The 20,895-nt window shown below is 48.4% G+C and overlaps 1 protein-coding gene across 2 annotated transcripts in view; it reads left to right on the forward strand.

The window, feature by feature from the left end:
* LOC120928832 (aldehyde dehydrogenase family 3 member B1-like) overlaps positions 1 to 20,895 on the forward strand; it is a 71,711-nt gene that overhangs the window by 38,059 nt on the left and 12,757 nt on the right. For both annotated transcript variants that reach the window (XM_040339850.1, XM_040339849.1), the window contains exons 6-8: positions 252 to 333; positions 1,939 to 2,325; positions 13,413 to 13,579. In XM_040339850.1, coding sequence (XP_040195784.1) covers positions 252 to 333; positions 1,939 to 2,325; positions 13,413 to 13,579 — 636 coding nt within the window. The remainder of the gene's footprint in view (positions 1 to 251; positions 334 to 1,938; positions 2,326 to 13,412; positions 13,580 to 20,895) is intronic.

Raw genomic sequence — 20,895 nt, forward strand, 5'->3', positions numbered from 1 at the left:
TGTTGGAAGATGTTAGGAGATGGGGAGGAGCTATAAAGGGGGACATGTTTTTATGTGGGTGTGCTCAAAGGTGGACATGATCAGTAGGGAGTTCTCCTTTTTATTTATTTTTTGGAAAATCCCTTCACCTGCTTTGGCTCTAGCTAGTCAAACTGAAGACATGATACCCTGTGGGCACCTTGAGATGGTGAGACCAATAATTTAGCAGCAGCACAAGAAATGATTTATTCCCCTGTCTCTTCTTCCTCCAGGACTGTTTCGCAGTGGTTTGTGGTGGGGTGGAAGAATCTAAGAGCCTCCTGACTGAAAGATTTGACCATATTTTCTTTACAGGTAACAAGAAACCCAATGAAATGTGTCTCATAGAACGGCATATATCCAACCATGATGAGGGAGAGGAAACCTTTCTATGGATCATAAGGTGGCAGGATGGGGGTCCAGGGTGAGGATGGAAGTACATGGGCTTAGGTTGAAGGACGCAGTGGTGGAGGCTGGCAAAACAGGGACTCAGGGCATTACTATCGGGACAGGGTGCCAAGGCAGTGTTGGCAGGGCATATACTTAGGGTGAGGGTGGCAGAACAAGGTCCCTAGAAAATGGGCTTAGAGTGAAAGGGGTTGAATAGTGGCATTAGGTGAAGGATAGCAGGACAACAAGCTGAGAGTGGCAGTGGTGGACAAACAGAGTCCAAAGGCAATGATGACAGCATAATGGGCTTAGGGCTAGGGTGGCAGGACAGGGGCCCAGGGCAAAGGTGACACTATATAAGCCCAGAACTAGTTAAAGGGCAGTGGCATACAGTGAAGGGTGGGCCCAGGGTAAGGGTGGAAGAACAGAGATCCTGGGCATTGGTGGCCGGACAGAGTCCCAAAAAAATGCTGGCAGGACTTAGGCTTAGGGTGAAGGTGGCAGAACAGTGCCCAGGCTGAGAGTGACAGGACAGGAGCCAAGGGGAATTGAGGCCAGACAGATTTACAAGACAGTGTTGACAGTACATGGGCATAGTGCTAGGGTGGCAGGACATGAGCCAAGGGCAATGGAGTCCAGACAAATTTACAAGACAGTGTTGACAGGACATGGGCATAGTGCTAGGGTGGCAGGACAGGAGCCCAGGGCAATGGAGGCCCGACGGATTTTGACGAGAGTGTTGACAGGGCATAGGCTAAGTGCTACGGTGGCAGGACAGGGGCCCAAGGCAAAGGTGACATGATATGGGCTCAGGGTGAGGGAGGTGGTACCAGTGGTATAAAGTCAAGGGTTGCAAGACAAGGGGCCCAGGCCAAGGGTGTCAGGGCAACACCCCAGCCTGAGAGTGGCAGGATATGGACTTAGGATGAGGATGACAGGACAGAGACCTAGGGCAATGGTTGTAGGGTATAAGCTTGAGTGAGGATAGCTGCTCAACAGCCCCGGATGAGGGTGGCTTGACAGAGGCCTGGGTTGAGGGAGGCAAGACATGGACCAGAGGAAAGGGCGTTAGGGCAGAGATCCAGGGACAGCGTGGCAGGACAGGAGCTCAGGCTAAAGATAGGAAGATGGTGGCATAGAGAAGAGGGTGAAAGGACATGTTCCTAGGCTGAGGGGGTTAAGATAGGAGTCCTAGATGAGGGTGGTAGGACAGGGGACCAGGAAGAGGATAGCAGGAAATGGACCCAAATGGTCTGAGGACAGGGGGCTGGCAGTGCAAGTTGCCTGGTTGTTATGTTGATCCTCTGGCTTCAATCCTTTAAGTCAGTGAACCACAACTGTTTTCAGATCAGGAGTAATAACTTTTTTCATGAAACTCCAGAACTATATCTCCATGAATTCAAGTGCTGAAAGCACAGGATGAGCACAACAGTTGGGCAACTAGCATTTATAAAAAGGTGGTCAGCCCCATATTTCTCTTATGAAAGGTTCTCTTATGTAGGTGCTGATTTCGACTTTCTTCCTTCCCAGGGAACCCAACAGTAGGTAAAATAGTGATGCAGGCAGCGGCCAAATACCTGACCCCACTGACGCTGGAATTAGGCGGGAAGAATCCATGTTATGTGCACGATGATGCCGACATCAAAAACGCGGCCAGGCGCATTGCCTGGGGACGGTTCCTCAACACAGGTCAGACATGCCTGTCACCAGATTACGTCCTCTGTTCTGACCAGATTAAAGAAAAATTTGTGGCGGCCTTACAGGCCACCATCCAGGAGTTCTACGGAGAAGATCCAAAGCAGTCGCCAGACTTTGGGAGAATCATTAGCGACAGACATTTTCAAAGAGTGGCAGCCCTACTGAAAGACGGGAAGATAGTGGTGGGTGGACAGACCGACGACACAGAAAAATACATTGGTAAGAAAATCTTGCCTTATGTGTCCATATGCTTATGTGTATCATCGTATATTTGGATATCTCATGTTATATTATTGGGTAGAAAAGCTTACTTTCAGGGCCGATCCTAGGCAGGGTGCGCGGGGTGCTCCGCACCCAGGCGCCGCAGAGGTGGGGGTGCCGAAGCTCCAAAGTGCTCCCCTCCCTCCTACTTGTCTGTGTCCAGAGGTGAAGCGCATGTAGCGTGTGCTGCGGTTCCCCATCCCGCTTGCTCTCTCCGCTGGCAACTGACAAGAGCGCATACCTGCCGCTGTCCCCAGAATCCGGGTAGGGTACCACAGCAGAGCCTAGTACCGGAACACATTCCGGTACTAGGCTCCACTAACTAATTCTGTCGGGTGCGCGTGGAGCAGTCTCCTGCCCCGCCCCTTCTGCGTGTGTCGGCTCTTCTCCCATAGGCGGTGTGATGAGAGGCTTCTGGGTTGGCCAGAGCTGCTGCCAATCATCCCCTGCACTCCCAGAAATGCTCTCCGAGTGCCACCCTCCTAGTACCCAAAGATGCCACGTATGCCCCGCCCCCTGTAATGTGCTTCTGCTCCCAGCACACCCAAGCTACAGGGATCTAGGTACTGATCTATGGGGACACCTGATGTGGGGGGCTCTGATGGGGGACACCTGCTGTGGGGGGGCTCTGATGGGGGACACCTGCTATGGAGGGCTCTGATGGGGGGACACCTTCTGGGGGGCTCTGATGGGGGACACCTGCTGGGGGGCTCTGAAGGGGGACACCTGCTGGGGGGGACTCTGATAAGGGGACACTAATGAAGACTTCTTAGGGGAGCATCTCTGTGTTTGAGTCGTAGCCATAGAAACATTTGTAAAGGGGAGGGGTTTCTAAGATGACCACGCCCATGTGGGGGCGCCAGCAATATTTCTGCACCCAGGCGTCTGTGACCCTAGGATCAGCCATGCTTACATTCAAATGTGTTTGTGACGGATGTAACATTCCACATCACGTCTGCCATTTAAAGTTCCCTTATAGCATTCTCTGTGCTGGATCTAGCATTGAGCAATTCACATTAATGCCAATGGTGTTTCCCATCACGTGATCACCATTTGAGCTATGAAATGGTGATCACATGGCTTTGTTTGTAAACAACTGTCAGCGACAGATCCCAAAGCATTTCCTTTTGTGTGCACTTGTTAACCCCCCATTACTGCCTGTGATGGACCGCCTGGGTGCCTCCGCCAAGATACAACTTCCTCCACTCTGGAACCAGCAATCAGATATTATAGCTAAGCATTGCACCAAAGAACTAAAATACACTAGCCTAGGTGCAAACTTGAACCAACTTTACTGTAAATTCACACAGAATATATACCACACTAGATCAAGTAAGAGCTTGATCACAGTATCCTAAACAATGCAAACTGTAAACAGTAATATAATTCGCACATCTAAGGAACAGCAAACATACAGTAATCTAATTAAACACTAAGCTAATTAACAACTAGTCACCTAGACAAGCTTAGATGACTCAGGTCAGTGCCCATCCAGACAGTTTGGCACCAGTATTCAAGAAGACCCAGGGCTGTCCAAATCTCATTAACCAGCTTTCTTTTCACATGCATAGAATAATAATAACTATTACTAATTATTAAATTATAGGTATTGGAATTTCATTTCAAATTTGGCTGTTAACCACTTAACCCCCGGACCATATTGCTGACCAGAGCACTTTTTGCGATTCGGCACTGCGTCGCTTTAACTAACAATTGCGACGTGACTCCCGAACAAAATTGGCGTCCTTTTTTTCCCACAAATAGAGCTTTCTTTTGGTGGTATTTGATCACCTCTGCGGTTTTTAGTTTTTGCGCTATAAACAAAAATAGAGCGACAATTTTGAAAAAAATTATATTTCTTTATCGTACATCACGGGACACAGAGCGGCATTCATTACTATATGGGTTATATGGAGTACCTTCAGGTGTAGACACTGGCAATCTCAAACAGGAAATGCCCCTCCCTATATAACCCCCTCCCATAGGAGGAGTACCTCAGTTTTTACGCCAGTGTCTTAGGTGTTAGTCATGGTTTAGCTTGCCTCCGCATCCTTGGGATTAGGTGAGCTACCGGTTCTGTCCAAAAAAGCCTCAGCGCTAAAGTGGTCAGTAACCGGACCCCAAACCCTTGGGGTATAGCCCATAATGCTTTTCTTTTTAGAGAGCTGGACCCTGGGCCCAGAACTTAGAAACCTTTGGGTACCTAAAGTTTTCTGTTGCCAGGGTGCTATATGGGCCCAGGACAGTGGATCCTTCATAGGAACCCAGGGCCTGAAGGTCTAGACATCCCCACGGAGATGGGGGAAGATTGGGCCTCTTGCTTGGCAAAGTCCTGCGGCATGGAGCAGGTAAGTGAGGGGAAAACTTGCGGAACTTGGTTCTTAGCAGGTTTTTTTCTGGGGGGTCACAGGGGACATGCCTAAAGTTATGCACTGCATCTGGCAAACTAGTCACATATCATAAAGATAGGATGGCTCTCTATGTATTATTCCCCATAAGATGTGACCTCCCTTGTAGTGTTGGAAAAGCATTGAGTGGGGCCTGTGTTATATAAAAATATATGTGTGTGTCAGAGAGCTTTGCTTACCTGCAGGCCTCCAGGCGATGCTCCATTCAGTCTTCCTCCTCAGAGCCTGCAAGCAGGCAAAACGCTGACCTCCTCATGGTTCCAGGCTGCAGGCTGCAGTTTGCTGGAACAGAGAGGTCCCTTCCTCCCAAAATCCCCCCCCCCTCCCCCTGTCGGGAGGGGCATTTCCTGTTTGAGGTTGCTGGGGGGGAAGGGCGGGTCAGTGGCTTAAAGGAAGGGGCGGCCCTTCCTTGTTTGTTCCATCAATACTTTGGAACTGAGGAGAAAGACCAGAGCGGCAGCACGGGGCGCCGAGGACACACAGTGGCCAGAAAGGATATTGCAGTCTTCAGAGGACTGTTTTGTCAAGCCTAGAAATAGGCTGTTTCTTTTCCATCTCATAGTTTTTCTTTGCAATACTACTCAGGGGGACAGAATGTTTTTTCTTTCCTGGATTTGAAACAAAACGAAAAAAAAAAAAAAAAAAAAAAAAAAGTCATCTAGGGGAGAGGAAGCATTTTTTTATCCCCCAAACAGGTGTTTGGACAATTAACTTTTATAGTTCCAAATACCAATAGGTAGCAGGTGTACCTCGGTATTGTACCATGGGCTATGCCGCTGTTTTCCCTACAGGGAGCCTTGGGGCCATCGGGATCTGGGGCTGGAGCTGACGCGGGTCAGTCCAACCCTAAGATGGTCACGGAGGAGGTATTACTCACCTCTTTAAAAGAGATGAGAAAAGCATGGGAAAAATGATATCCGCAGCTATGCGGGGCAGTAAGCGGAATAGATCTCCGTCGCCCGAGCGCGGACCCTCAGAAGAGGAGGTCCTTTCCTCAGGGGAATTGGACGACCTCTTGGACACGGACCAAGTAGGTTCAGGGATCGAAGACCCGGATACAGAGGAGTCTGGGGCAGTCTCCCTGAGGGAGAGCTGGTGGATTCAAGGATTGTCGGACTTGGTCCATAGGACATTCAACTTGCCAGTACCAGATCTCCAGGTATCGACGGTTTCAGCTTTGGGCTCACTGAGGGCGCCTCAAAGCAATGCTGTGTTTCCGATCCATCCTCTATTAGAGGGAATTTTGTTCCAAGATTGGAACAAGCCAGATAAGATCTTCTTACCACCTAAAAGGTTCTCTGTCCTATATCCTATGGAAGAAAAATTTTCCAAAAGATGGGCTACTCCTGCAGTGGACGCAGCCATCTCATGTGTTAACAGATCGTTAACATGCCCTGTAGAAAACATACAGGTGTTCAAGGATCCAGTTGATAAGCGCTTGGAAGCACTACTTAAGAACTCCTTCACTACTGCAGGGGCAGTAGTACAGCCAGCTGTGGCTGCGATTGGGGTCGCTCAAGCATTATCGGATCAATTTAAGCAGATGCTTAAACTTATTCCGGCCCAGCAGGCAGAAAAATTTTCGGATGTCCCTAAGGCCATATGTTTTACGGTAGACGCAATCAAGGATTCTATCCAGCAAGCGTCACGTTTATCGTTATCCCTTATCCATATGAGAAGACTCTTATGGTTAAAAAGCTGGGAGGCTGAGCCCCCATGCAAGAAGCTCCTGGTAGGGTTCCCCTTCCATGGAGGACGACTCTTCGGAGAAGACCTAGATAAATACATTCAGACCATTTCAAACGGCAAGAGTACTCTCTTGCCAACTAAGAAGAAGGTTCAGGGACCTGCGTTTAAACGACAGTATTCCCCTGGGCAGGGGCCCTCTAATGCCAAGCAGTATCGACGGCCTCCTGCAAAAGCAAACTTCGGCTTCAACAGCAGATCACAAGGACAGGCTGTTAGAGGCAAAAGGCAGTGGTTTCGCAAACCAGCAAAACCAGCCCCCAAGCCAACCTTATGAAGGGGCGCCCCCACCCACGAAGGTGGGGGGAAGGCTGCGACTCTTTTCAGAGATTTGGGAAGCCAGCATTCCCGACGAGTGGATACGGTCTTCCGTGGCCACAGGCTACAAATTAGATTTCCTAAGGTTTCCTCCTCCTCATTTCCAGAAGTCGAGGATTCCAAACGATCCGGAAAAGGGAGCCGCATTAAGATCGGCATTAGATCATCTACTTTCCCAGGAAGTAATAGTAGAGGTACCAGTCCTGGAACAGGGGCTGGGTTTCTACTCCAACCTATTCATCATCCCAAAATCCAATGGAGATGTCAGGCCAATTTTGGACCTAAAGATGGTAAATGCATATCTAAAGATCCGCTCATTTCGGATGGAATCCGTGCGGTCAGCAGCTGCCACACTCCAGAAGGACGACTTCATGGCGTCCATAGACATAAAGGATGCCTACCTTCATGTTCCAATTTATCAGCCACATCAAAGATATCTACGCTTCATGGTGGCTTCGCGTCACTTCCAATTCGTGGCGCTTCCCTTCGGGTTGGCTACGGCCCCCCGGGTGTTCACGAAGGTCCTAGCTCCAATCCTAGCCAAACTAAGGATCCAAGGGGTCACGATCCTAGCATACCTGGACGACCTCCTAGTCATAGATCACTCGTCTCCCGGCTTGGAGCGAGCAGTGGCCCTCACGGTCCAATACCTCGAGAGGTTCGGCTGGGTCCTAAATCGAGAAAAGTCAGCTTTCCAGCCCACAAAGCAGTTGGAATATCTCGGCATGAGATTAGACACAGAACAACAAGGAGTGTTCCTACCTCTGAGGAAGGTAAAAGCCATCAAGGAATTAATCCTACTGGTTCTAAGCAAGAAAGAACCGACTATTCGCCTATGTATGAGGTTACTAGGCAAGATGGTGGCCACATTCGAGGCGGTACCATACGCCCAGAGCCACACTCGCATCCTACAGGCAGCCATCCTGTCAGCATGGAGCAGAAGGCCACAGGCCTTGGATATCCCGTTGCCGCTCTCATCAAGAGTCCGACAAAGTCTGTGTTGGTGGTTAGACCCTCAGAATCTACTGAAGGGGAGGTCTTTCAGCCCAGTGGCTTGGAAGATAGTGACCACAGACGCCAGCCTGACGGGCTGGGGAGCAATTTTGGATGGTTGCACTCGTCAAGGTACTTGGGCAAAGCCAGAGAAGCAGTTGCCCATCAACATCTTGGAGCTCAGAGCTGCTCGACTAGCCCTCAGGGCTTGGACGTCAAAATTGCAGGGGTTCCCGGTGAGAATTCAATCAGACAATGCCACGGCCGTGGCACACATAAATCACCAAGGGGGAACCAGGAGTCAAGCCGCTCAGAGAGAGGTGAGCTTGATTCTTCTATGGGCAGAGGCTCATGTGCCCTGCATATCGGCAATATTCATTCCAGGAGTGGACAACTTTCAGGCGGACTTCTTAAGCCGCCAGACTCTATGGCCGGGGGAATGGTCTCTGCATCCACTAGTCTTTCAAGCACTCTGCCAAAGATGGGGAGTGCCGGACGTGGATATCATGGCATCGAGACTCAACAAGAAACTAGACAGGTTCATGTCCCGCTCAAGGGATCCGATGGCCTGCGGAACCGATGCGTTGGTTTGCCCTTGGCATCAGTTCAAACTTCTTTATGCGTTTCCCCCGCTCCAGTTACTACCCCGCCTGCTGCGCAGGATCCGGGTGGAGCACATACCAGTCATCCTGGTAGCTCCAGCATGGCCCAGAAGGGCATGGTACTCACTAATCTTAAGGATGGTAGTGGGAGACCCTTGGACTCTTCCTCTACGGCCAGACCTGCTATCGCAAGGTCCGATCCTCCACCCTGCCTTACGGCATCTAAATTTGACGGCCTGGAAGCTGAATCCCTGATTCTCAGGGGTAGAGGTCTGTCTCAGAAAGTAATCTCTACCCTAATCAGAGCCAGGAAACCGGTCTCTAGGGTGATTTATTACAGGGTCTGGAAGGCCTATGTAGGCTGGTGTGAGTCCAAGCGATGGCTTTCTCGCAAATTTACCATCGATAGAGTATTAAGTTTTCTCCAGCTAGGAGTGGATAAAGGATTGGCATTAAGCACAATCAAAGGACAGATTTCTGCTCTGTCAGTGTGGTTTCAGCGGCCGCTGGCCACCCACTCGCTGGTTAAGACCTTCCTTCAAGGGGTCTTACGTATTAGACCTCCAGTTAAATCCCCGCTTTGTCCGTGGGATTTAAATCTTGTTCTGTCAAGTTTACAGAAACAACCGTTTGAGCCGTTGGCTGATATTCCTTTGGTTCTACTGACAAGGAAGTTAGTATTTTTGGTTGCCATAGTTTCCGCAAGAAGAGTTTCGGAGCTGGCAGCCTTATCCTGTAAGGAACCATATCTTGTTTTTCATAAGGACAGGGTCGTTCTCCGACCTCATCCTTCCTTCCTTCCGAAGGTCATATCCAGTTTTCATTTGAACCAGGATTTGGTATTACCATCCTTCTTCCCTAAACCTACTTCCAGAAAGGAAGGGTTGCTGCATACCTTGGATATTGTCAGGGCCATGAAGGCCTATCTTAAAGCTACAAAGAAGATCCGGAAGACAGATGTGCTGTTCATTCTACCGGATGGGCCCAAGAAGGGGCAGGCAGCTGCAAAGTCCACCATTTCTAGGTGGATTAAGCAATTAATCACTCAGGCCTACGGCTTGAAAGGGTTGCCTCCTCCAGTATCATTAAAGGCTCATTCTACTAGAGCCATGGGCGCCTCCTGGGCAGCACACCACCAGATCTCTATGGCTCAAGTTTGCAAGGCGGCAACCTGGTCTTCTGTCCACACGTTTACAAAATTCTACCAGTTGGACGTAAGAAGGAATACTGATACTGCCTTCGGGCAGGCAGTGCTGCAGGCTGCAGTTTGAGACCCTCGGATTCCGGGGGCTCCTCTTGTTCGAGTTAAATTTAAAAATTTTATTTTTCTCAACTAAGTTGGATTTATTATGATTTGAGTATATCTCTAAATTAAATCCTTTTGTCTTGGAGATGTTCTCCCTCCCCTCATTGTAAGCATTGCTTTGGGACATCCCATATAGTATTGAATGCCGCTCTGTGTCCCGTGATGTACGATAAAGAAAAAGAGATTTTTAATACAGCTTACCTGTAAAATCTTTTTCTTGGAGTACATCACGGGACACAGAGCTCCCACCCCTCTTTTTTGAGGACCATTTTGGGAGGCATACTGCTTGCTACAAAACTGAGGTACTCCTCCTATGGGAGGGGGTTATATAGGGAGGGGCATTTCCTGTTTGAGATTGCCAGTGTCTACACCTGAAGGTACTCCATATAACCCATATAGTAATGAATGCCGCTCTGTGTCCCGTGATGTACTCCAAGAAAAAGATTTTACAGGTAAGCTGTATTAAAAATCTCTTTTTTTTACTTTTTGCTATAATAAATATCCCCCAAAAATATCTAAAAAAAACATTTTTTTTCCTCAGTTTAGGCCGATACGTATTCTTCTACATATTTTTCGTAAAAAAAAAAATCGCAATAAGCGTTTATTGATTGGTTTGCGCAAAGGTTATAGCGTTTTCAAAATAGGGGATAGTTTTATGGCATTTTTATTAATATTTTTTTTTTACTAGTAATGGCGGCGATCAGCGATTTTTTTTTTCGGTACTGCGACATTATGGCGGACACTTCGGACACATTTTTGGGACCATTGGCATTTTTATAGCGATCAGTGCTATGAAAATGCACCGATTACTGTGTAAATAACACTGGTAGGGAAGGGGTTATCCACTAGGGGGGCGAGGAAGGGGGTTAAGTGTGTCCTAGGGAGTGCACCAGATTTTGAGTGCTCCAGTTTTAGTAAATCCCCCTGGACAGAGGAGGTAATTGTACTTCAACTTCCTCAGTGTGCATTATGATGCTCTGCAAAAAAAAAAAAAGACCAACATTTTGGCCTGTTGAGGTTTGAAAATGGGCTGCTACTGTGTGGCCTTCTGGAGGTGTTTGGGCCACACTTAAGGCCCCCTATAATTCTTCAATTGTACACCACTGATGTATTGCCAGTAAAATTGATGCCAAATAATATAAAATATTCCAGCAGATGGCAGCAAAGTATAATGAATGTAATGCCAATACAATTATTCCAAATAAAAATAATAAAAAGTTTCCAGCAGATGGCAGCAGAATACTATGCTGACAGTGAATAGCAAAAGGCAGTGGGATGTAGGTGAAGCAATGTCAGTATATATGTGAGTGTCTGATAAGAAGCTGCGTTGCCAACATATTTCAGTATTTTCAGAGTCCATTTATTTCCAATACAGCCATACCATATAATAGGAAAAATCTAGGGCTAGATTCAGGTAGGGGCACGCATTGTTACGGCGGCGCAGCGTATCGTATTTACGATACGCCGCCGTAAGTTAGAGAGGCAAGTGCTGTATTCACAAAGCACTTGCCTTCTAACTTACGGCGGCGTAGCGTAAATGGGGCCGGCGTAAGCGTATTCTTGGTGACCCGACGTGATTGACGTTTTTCCCGAACGGCGCATGCGCCGTCCATGGAATTTCCCAGTGTGCATTGCTCCAAAGTACGCCGCAAGGACGTCATTGGTTTCGACGTGAACATAAATTATGTCCAGCCCTATTCGCGAACGACTTACGCAAACGACGTAAAAAATTCTAAATTCGACGCAGGGACGATGGCCATACTTAGCATTGCGTACGCCTCCTAATAGCAGGAGTAACCTTACGCCGAAAAAGCCTAACGTGAACGACGTAAAAAAATAGCGCCGGGCAAACGTAAATTTGTAAATCGGCGTATCCAGGTCATTTGCATATTCTACGCCGAAAACGACGGAAGCGCCACCTAGCGGCCAGCGTGAGAATGCACCCTAAGATACAACGGTGTAAGAGACTTACGCCAGTCGGATCTTAGGCTAATGTCGGCGTATCTTGCTTTCTGAATACAGAAAGAAAATACGCCGGCGCAGCTTTGAATTTACGCGGCGTATCTATACGCTCTCCCTCCCCACAGTAGTGTTCTCTGCCCCCCTTATCTCCCCCCGCCTTATACAGTAGTGATCTTAACCCCCCTTTCATATTATCCCTCCCCATCCCCTTCACAGTAGTGTCCCTGCACACCATCACATCAACCCCTGCCCATCCCTTCACCCCCAAGTAGTATCTTCCTTTGTCCCCCCCTTCCCCCCCCCCCCCCAGTAGTATCTTCCTTTGTCCCCCCCCTTCACCCCCCTGTTGTATCTTCCTTTGCCCCCCCTTCACCCCCCAGTGGTGTCCTCCTGTGTCCCCTTCAAACCCTCACTCCCGCCATTTCACAACTCACCGCAGTGGAGTCCACAGCCCCCCTTATCTTCCCCCTCCCATTCACAATAGTGTTCTGAACCCCCTTCACAGCTACGATACCTCCATTACCACCACAGTAGTGCCCCCTGCATGCCTTCACATTGCCCCCCCCCTCCTTTCACAGTAGTGTCCCCTGCCCCTCTTTACATCACCCCCCCCCCCCCCCATGTAGTGTCCTCCTTTTTCCTCTTCACCCACACACACACAGTAGTGTCTTCCTTTGCCCCCCCACTTCACCCCCCAGCAGTATCTTGCTTTGCCCCCCATTCACCCCCTAGTGGTGTCTTCCTGTGTCCCCTTCAAAGCCCCCCCCCCCCCCTTCCTGCTCCCGCCATTTCACAACCCACCGCAGTGGAGTCCACAGCCCCCCTTATCTCCCCCTCCAATTCACAATAGTGTTCTGGTCCCCCTTCACAGCAACGATCCCTCCATTACCACCACAGTAGTGCCCCCTGCGTGCCTTCACATCACCCCCCCCCCTTTCACAGTAGTGTCCCCTGCCCCTCTTTACATACCCCCCCCCATAGTAGTGTCCTCCTTTGTTCTCTTCACACACACACACAGAGTAGTGTCTTCCTTCCCCCCCCCACTTCACCCCCCAGTAGTATCTTCCTTTGCCCCCTTCACCCCCCCAGTGGTGTCCTCCTGTGTCCCCTTCAAACCCCCCCTGGCCCCATCACAATGCGGTGTCCTTCGCTCCCACCATTTCAGAACCCACCGCAGTGGTGTCCTCCCTTGCCCCTTTACAAATCACCCCCCACAGTTCTTCTTGGCTCCCCTTATCACCCCCCCCCCTTCACGTCCATGTCAGGGAGGGTCCCCTTCCCTCTTCTACCTTCCATGGGTACGCAGCAGAGTGTAGAGCGGGAGGCACAGCAGCACTGGACGGAGGGCAGGGAGCTGGCAGAGTTAACTTTTCATATTAACAAGCTGGTGATTAGTTGCCAACACCACCCTGTGCCCAGTGCTGCTGTGCCCCTCGCTCTTCACTCTGCAGTGAGAATGACAGAGGAGGCTGGGGGAAAGAACTGGTTCCTCAATGGCACAACCTCCATGGTCCAGATGGGACAGTGACTCTGTCCGGATCTGGACCGCGGCCTGCAATTTAGTGATGCCCGCCTTGGTGCCATTCTAGGAGGTCAGTGCTATGTAGATGATGGTTTTACCTGAAGCCAGTCAGATGTAAGAAATGTATGCAGAGTCTGTGTGAAAAGGGCAGATCTATAGAAAGATTTACCTATCGCCTCTCATTTCAGCACCCACCATTCTTATGGACGTGGTGGAGTCAGATGCGGTGATGCAGGAAGAGATTTTTGGACCAATTCTTCCCATTCTCACAGTTTCCGGCTTAGAAGAAGCCATTCAATTCATCAACAAGCGAGAAAAGCCTCTCGCTGCCTATGCGTTCTCCGCCAACTCACAGGTCAGTGCATGTGTGTGTGTACCACTATATGGTGTGTGTCCTCTATACAACTTAGTCCTCTGAGTACATTGGCCCAGATTCAAGAAGCACTTGTGCCCGTGCAACCATAGGTTACGCAGCGCAAGTGCTTACTTGCTCCGGTGTAACGAGTGCTCCTGATTCAGGAACCGACTGCAGGCTAAAATCTGCGCGGCATAAGGCTCTTATGCCTTCCAGATTTTAGGCTGCATTCTTGCGGGGGCCGCTAGGGGGCGCTCCCATTGTGTATCAGCGTGTAGTATGCAAATTGCAAACTACCAACTGATTCACAAACTTGCGCGGGCCCCGCGCAAGCCAGGTACGGAGTTTCCGTACGGCTACTTTTAGCGCAAGGCTGCCCCTTCTAATAGTAGGGGCAGCCAATGCTAAAGTATAGCCGGCCTTCTTGCGCCGTGAAATTTGAATTTCACGGCGTTTGCGTAAGTGAAACGTGAATGGCGCTGGACGCCATTCACGTTCACTTAGAAGCAAATGACGTCCTTGTGACGTCATTTGCCGCAATGCACGTCGGGAAAGTTTCCAGACGGAGCATGCGCTGTACGCTTGGCGCGGGAGCGCGCCTAATTTAATTTAATTTAAATGATTCCCGCCCCCGGCGGGATCATTTAACTTGCGCGCGCTTACGCCGGGCAAATTTGCCGGCGCGCCCTCGCAATTCACGGAGCTACTGCTCCGTGAATCGAGGGCAGCGCAAAATATTTGCGGGGGCGCAGGGCAAAATCGTTGCCCTGCTCCCCCGCAAATATCGCGCAATTCTACTTGAATCTGGGCCATTGTGTATGTTTTCAAGTACATGTGTCCGAGCTGTAGCTTAGGTTCCCTGGACCCAGGGTGGTACCTGGGCACTGGCCTGTCACGTAATGTATAGGAAGGGTTCCAGGTCTGGTACAGTAACTGGACACTGAGGCCCAGATTCTTGTAGAATGGCGTAAAACTTGGCGGGCGTAGCGTATCTGATTTACGCTACGCCGCCGCAAGTTTTACAGGCAAGTGCTTTATTCTCAAAGAACTTGCCTGTAAAGTTGCGGCGGCGTAGCGTAAATCACCCGGCGCAAGCCCGCCTAATTCAAATTAGCCGGGTAGGGGGCGTGAAGCATTTAAATTAAGCGCGTTCCCACGACGAACGTACTGCGCATGCGCCGTCCGAAGAATATCCCAGGGTGCATTGCTCCAAATGACGTCGCAAGGACGTCATTGGTTTCGACGTGAACGTAAATGGCGCCCAGCCCCATTCACGGACAACTTATGCAAACAACGTCAATTTTCATATTTCTACGCGGGAACGACGGCCATACTTAACATTGGCTGCGCCTCATAGACCCAGGGGCAACTTTACGCCGGGACAAGCCTAACGTAAACGTCGTAACTTCACTGCGTCGGCCGCGCGTACGTTCGGGAATTCGCGTATCTAGCTAATTTGCATACTCAACGCGGAATTCGACGGAAGCGCCACCTAGCGGTCCCAAAAAAAAAATGCAGTTTAGATCCGACGGCGTAAGAGACTTGCGCCTGTTGGATCTAATGGATATCTATGCGTAACTGATTCTATGAATCAGGCGCATAGATACGACGGCCGGACTCAGAGATATGACGGCGTATCAGGAGATACGCCGGCGTATCTCTTTTCAGAATCCGGGCCCGACTCTTTATATAACATAAAGAAAGGTTCCCCAGACCCAGTGCAGCACACAACACGGCACGGGTCCCTCATACTGTATGTCAGGATCCAAACCCATGACCTCTGTTGCGGGTGGCAGCAGAGGCGGCTCTAGGCTTTGCGAGGCCTTAGGCACAACCTAGACATAAGGCCCCACTCACGCCCATAAGGGAGAAAGAAAAAAAGATGAAGGGAAAAAAAAGAAAGAAAGATGAAGGGAGAAAGAGAAAGAAGGGAAGGAAGGGCACCCCTACATCAGTGTACTCACTTGGAGGCAGGAGGGACTGGATGGATGGATCAGGCTCCATCTTTCTTTTCTATTTACTGGGCTTGAGTTTGAATCTTCCTGCCCACACATCCCCTTCTCTCAGGCAGCAGAACACTGTCTGTTGGGGAGAGTGGGCGGGGCAGACACATGAGGACGGGAGGGGGAGGAGTAGAAGCAGCTCTCTCCTCTGTCCGGCTGTGCGGACAGCAGGGGGGGGGGGGATAGGGTGACCATGTGTCCCAGATTGCCCGGGACAGTCCCGCATTTTGCAGGTCTGTCCCGGGCACATTCATTCCAGGACAATACAGTGTCCCAGAATGAAACTGACCTGACACAGCCACCCCCCCCCCCCCCGGGCCAATCTGATGCCCCCAAAAAAGGCCACCACATCACCGCTTTACTCACTGACAGTACTTGTCCTGGCTGGGAATGCCTGGAGAAGCACAATCCCGCCCCCTGCTTGTGATTGGAGAAATTATAAATCCCGCCTCTTGTGTCCAATCACTGTGCTGTGATTCATTACATCACAAGCTGATTTTTGGGAAGGGAGGGTGTCCCTGAATGGTAGTTTGGAAATGTGGTCACCCTAGGGGGGGAAGTGTCAGAGTTGGCTCTGATGAGCTGAGCGTCTCTCTCTGGCTGTGATCTTAGTGAGCTCCGTTTCCCCAGTGATTTGTCCCACTCGCAGCCTGTTTTCTCTATGTGAACGGACCCTGCACTGTTCTGATGACTGGGATCTCTGCTGCTAGAAGAGGCGACTCTGTATTAAGGCAAACTAGGCGGCCACGAGGCCCCTGTGTGTGTAAGGCCTAAGGTGACTGCCAAATTAGAGAGCTCTTCCTACTGTGCCACCTGAGACCCTGCCTAATCCTTGGACAACCTGACTTCATATCTTGTTTCTGGTAAACCTTGAACTCCTTGCTGCTCCAAAGCGGAGTTCCACCCCTCCTCAGATGCCACATTTGGCACCTTTGGGGGGGGGGGGGAAGCGCATACCTTTCTTTGACAGGTACCCTGTCCTCACTTCCAGGAGACCGGGTCGCAGCAAAGTACATCAGCAGCTCGCTTTGTTTTCGTTTTGAGGTCATTCGTTATGATCGCAATTTGTAAATTTGAAAATTTGTAAATCCAAAAAAATAAAGGAAAATCTGACAATTTAAAAGAATAACTAAGGCCCATATTCTCAGTGAAGTTACGATGGAGTATCTCAGGATACTCCATCGTAACTCCCTTTTTTGACCCGTGTATCTATGCTCCTGATTCTTAGAATCATTTTCGCATAGATACACTTAAGATCCGCCATCTGTAAGTCACTTACACTGGCGGATCTTAAATGTAATGACGCCGCCCGCCGCTAGATGGCATTTACGTGAAGGACTCATTTGCCTATGCAAATGATCCTTCTACGCCGATTCCCGAACGAATTCGCGTCACGTAACCGTCGCTAACGTCGTTTGCGTAAGCGGAAATTTAGTCCTGCTATATGAGGATTAAATTTCCGCCAGTCCCACGTAGGCCATGTTACGGATGGCGTCGGGTCCGCGTCGTGTTTTTTCGTCGGGATTTTTAGAGAGAATATGGGCATAAATCACTAATAATAACTATTAAATTCTAGTTATTGGAATTTCCTTTCAAATTTGGCTGTTAGTGAACATAACGCATACGAATTTATCCAAAGTGACGAAATATCCGAAATAACAAATTCCGTATCTAAACAAATAGAATGGAACAAACTAATAATAAGAAGAAGAAGAATAAAAAGTTTTTCTCATTGTTATTTATTATTATTAATTCGTTACCTTCCATTCGTTTAGATGCGGCATTCATTATTTCGGATATTTTGTCACTTTGGATAAATTCGTATTCGTTACGTTCACTAACAGCCAAATTTGAAAGGAAATTACAATACCTAAAATTTAATAGTTATTATTAGTTAGTTAATATAGTTATTCCAGATTTTCGAATTTGAATGCAAACCTGTCATCTTGTATACAAAAAGGGTCCCAAACCCCTGTGAAGCATCTCACCTCTCATATCACATACAGAAAGGGTCCCCAGAATGTGTAGAGCAATTGCACATGGACCCCTTAACTGCTTGGCGACCAGCCGCCGCAGTTATACGGCAGCAGTTCAGCTCCCCTGCGCGATAGCCCGTAGCTATACGTCGGCTCTCGTGCCCCTGGCTCGCCCCCGACTCCCGTGCCCGGCGGGCACGATCGCCGCCGGGCACACGCGATCGCTCGTTACAGAACGGGGACCGGGAGCTGTGTGTGTAAACACAGCTCCCGGTCCTGTCAGGGGGGAAATGCTGATCTTCTGTTCATACAATGTATAAACAGCGATCAGTCATTTCCCCTAGTGAGGCCACCCCCCCTACAGTTAGAACACACCCAGGGAACATAATTAACCCCTTCCTCGGCCCCTAGTGTTAACCCCTTCCCTGCCAGTGGCATTTTTATAGTAATCCAATGCATTTTTATAGCACTGATCACTATAAAAATGACAATGGTCCCAAAAATGTGTCAAACGTGTCCAAAGTGTCCACCATAATGTCGCAGTACCGGAAAAAAATCGCTGATCGCCGCCATTACTAGTAAAAAAAAAATATTAATAAAAATACCCCCTATTTTGTAAACGCTATAACTTTTGCGCAAACCAATCAATGAACGCTTATTGCGATTTTTTTTCTTTACGAAAAATATGTAGAAGAATACGTATCGGCCTAAACTGAGGGAAAAAAACGTTTTTTTATATATTTTTGGGGGATATTTATTACAGCAAAAAGTAAAAAATATATATTTTTTTCAAAATTGTCGCTCTATTTTTGTTTATAGCGCAAAAACTAAAAACCGCAGAGGTGATCAAATACCACCAAAAGAAAACTCTATTTGTGGGGGAAAAAGGACGCCAATTTTGTTTTGGGAGCCACGTCGCACGACCACGCAATTGTCAGTTAGAGCGACGCAGTGCCGAATCGCAAAGAGTGCTCTGGTCTTTGACCAGCAATATGGTCCGGGGGTTAAGTGGTTAAATCACACAGAAAGGGTCTCTGGGCCCAATACAGAAGTTGGATATGGGCCCCTCATATAACATTCAGAAAAAATTCCTTTGGTCACAAAGAATACCTGGACATAGACCTGTCATATTACATACAGAAAGGTCCCTGCACCCTATTGTAGCACCACAACACAATCCTATCATATTACTTAGGGAAAGGATATATGGACCCCATTGCAGTACTAAGACACAAACTCATATTGCTTACAGAAAGGGAAGCCAGACCCCATTGCAATACTTAGACACATAGCCATCATATTACCTACATAAAGGGTCTCTGGGCCCCAGTGTAGAATCTAAACACCAAGCCACTGGCTCCTCATATAACATACAGAAAGGATCCCCAGGCCACAGGTCCCTCAAACAACTTACAGGAAGGATCCACAGGCCCAGTATAGCAACTGGACATAGTCCCCTTCTATAACATACAGAGAAAGTCCTTTGGTTTGGTTTGTGATTTCACATGGCCCCAAGTTCAGTAACTAGACAGAAACCCATCATATTACTTAACCACTTCCCAACCTCCTCATGTACATATACGTCAGCAGAATGGCACGGACAGGCACATCCACGTACCTGTACGTTCTCTGCTAGACGTGGGTGGGGGGTCCGATCAGGACCCCCCCCCCCCCGGTACATGCGGAGGTCGGGTCCGCTCGGGGAGCGATCCGGGACAACGGCGCAGCTATTTGTTTTTAGCCGCTCCGTCGCGATCGCTCCCCGGAGCTGAAGAACGGGGAGAGCCGTGTGTAAACACGGCTTCCCCGTGCTTCACTGTGTCGGCGCATCGATCGGGTGATTCCCTTTATAGGGAAGACCCGATCGATGATGTCATTCCTACAGCCACACCCCCCTACACTAGTAAACAGACACAAAGTGAACACTAAATGTTACAGCGCCCCCTGTGTTTAACTCCCAAACTGCAACTGTCATTTTCACAATAAAGAATGCAATTTAAATGCATTTTTTGCTGTGAAAATGACAATGGTCCCAAAAATGTGTCAAAATTGTCCGAAGTGTCCGCCACAATGTCGCAGTCACGAAAAAAATCCCTGATCGCCGCCATTAGTAGTAAAAAAAATTAAAAAAATAAAAATGCAAAAAAACTATCCCCTATTTTGTAAACGCTATAAATTTTGCGCAAACCAACCGATAAACGATTATTGCGATTTTTTTTTTACCAAAAATAGGTAGAAGAATACGTATCGGCCTAAACTGAGGAAAAAAAAAATTATATATGTTTTTGGGGGATATTTATTACAGCAAAAAGTAAAAAATATTGAATTTTTTTCAAAATTGTCGCTCTATTTTTGTTTATAGCGCAAAAAATAAAAACCGCAGAGGTGATCAAATACCACCAAAAGAAAGCTCTATTTGTGGGGAAAAAAGGACGCCAATTTTGTTTGGGAGCCACGTCGCACGACCGCGCAATTGTCTGTTAAAGCGATGCAGTCCCGAAATGTCTTTAGGCAGCAATATGGTCCGGGGCTTAAGTGGTTAAAGGATCACTGGACTCCTTTGCAGTACCTAGACACAATTCCATCACATTACCTACAGAAAGGGTATGTGGACCCCATTGCAGTACCTACCTACAAACCCATAATTTTACTTGCAGATAGAGTTTCTGGACCCCATTGCAGTATATAGACATAAACCCATCACATTACCTACAGAAAGGGTCTGTGGACCCCATTGCAGTACCTACCTACAAATCCATAATTTTACTTACAGAAAGGGTTTCTGGACACAAACCCATCACATTATCTACAGAAAGGGTCTGTGGACCCTATTGTAATACCTAGACACAATCCCATCATCTTACTTACAGAAAAGGTCTCCAGACCCCATTGCAGTACCTACCTACAAATCCATAATTTTACTTACAGAAAGGCTTTCTGGACTCCATTGCAGTATCTGGACACAAACCCATCACATTACCTACAGAAAGGGTCTGTGGACCCTATTGTAATACCTAGATACAATTCCATCATCTTACTTACAGAAACGGTCTCCGGACCCCATTGCAGTACCTACCTACAAAACCATAATTTTACTCACAGGAAGGGTTTCTGGACCCCATTGCAGTATTTAGACACAAACCCATCACATTACCTACAGAAAGGGTCCGTGGGCCATATTGTAATACCTACAAACAATTCCATCATCTTACTTACAGAAAGGGTCTTCAGACCCCATTGCAGTACCTACCTACAAACCCATAATTTCACTTACAGAAAGAGTCCGTGGGCCGTATTGTAATACCTAGATACAATTCCATCATCTTACTTACAGAAA

The sequence above is a fragment of the Rana temporaria genome, chromosome 2 (assembly GCF_905171775.1).
Source record: "Rana temporaria chromosome 2, aRanTem1.1, whole genome shotgun sequence".
Lineage (NCBI taxonomy): Eukaryota > Metazoa > Chordata > Amphibia > Anura > Ranidae > Rana > Rana temporaria.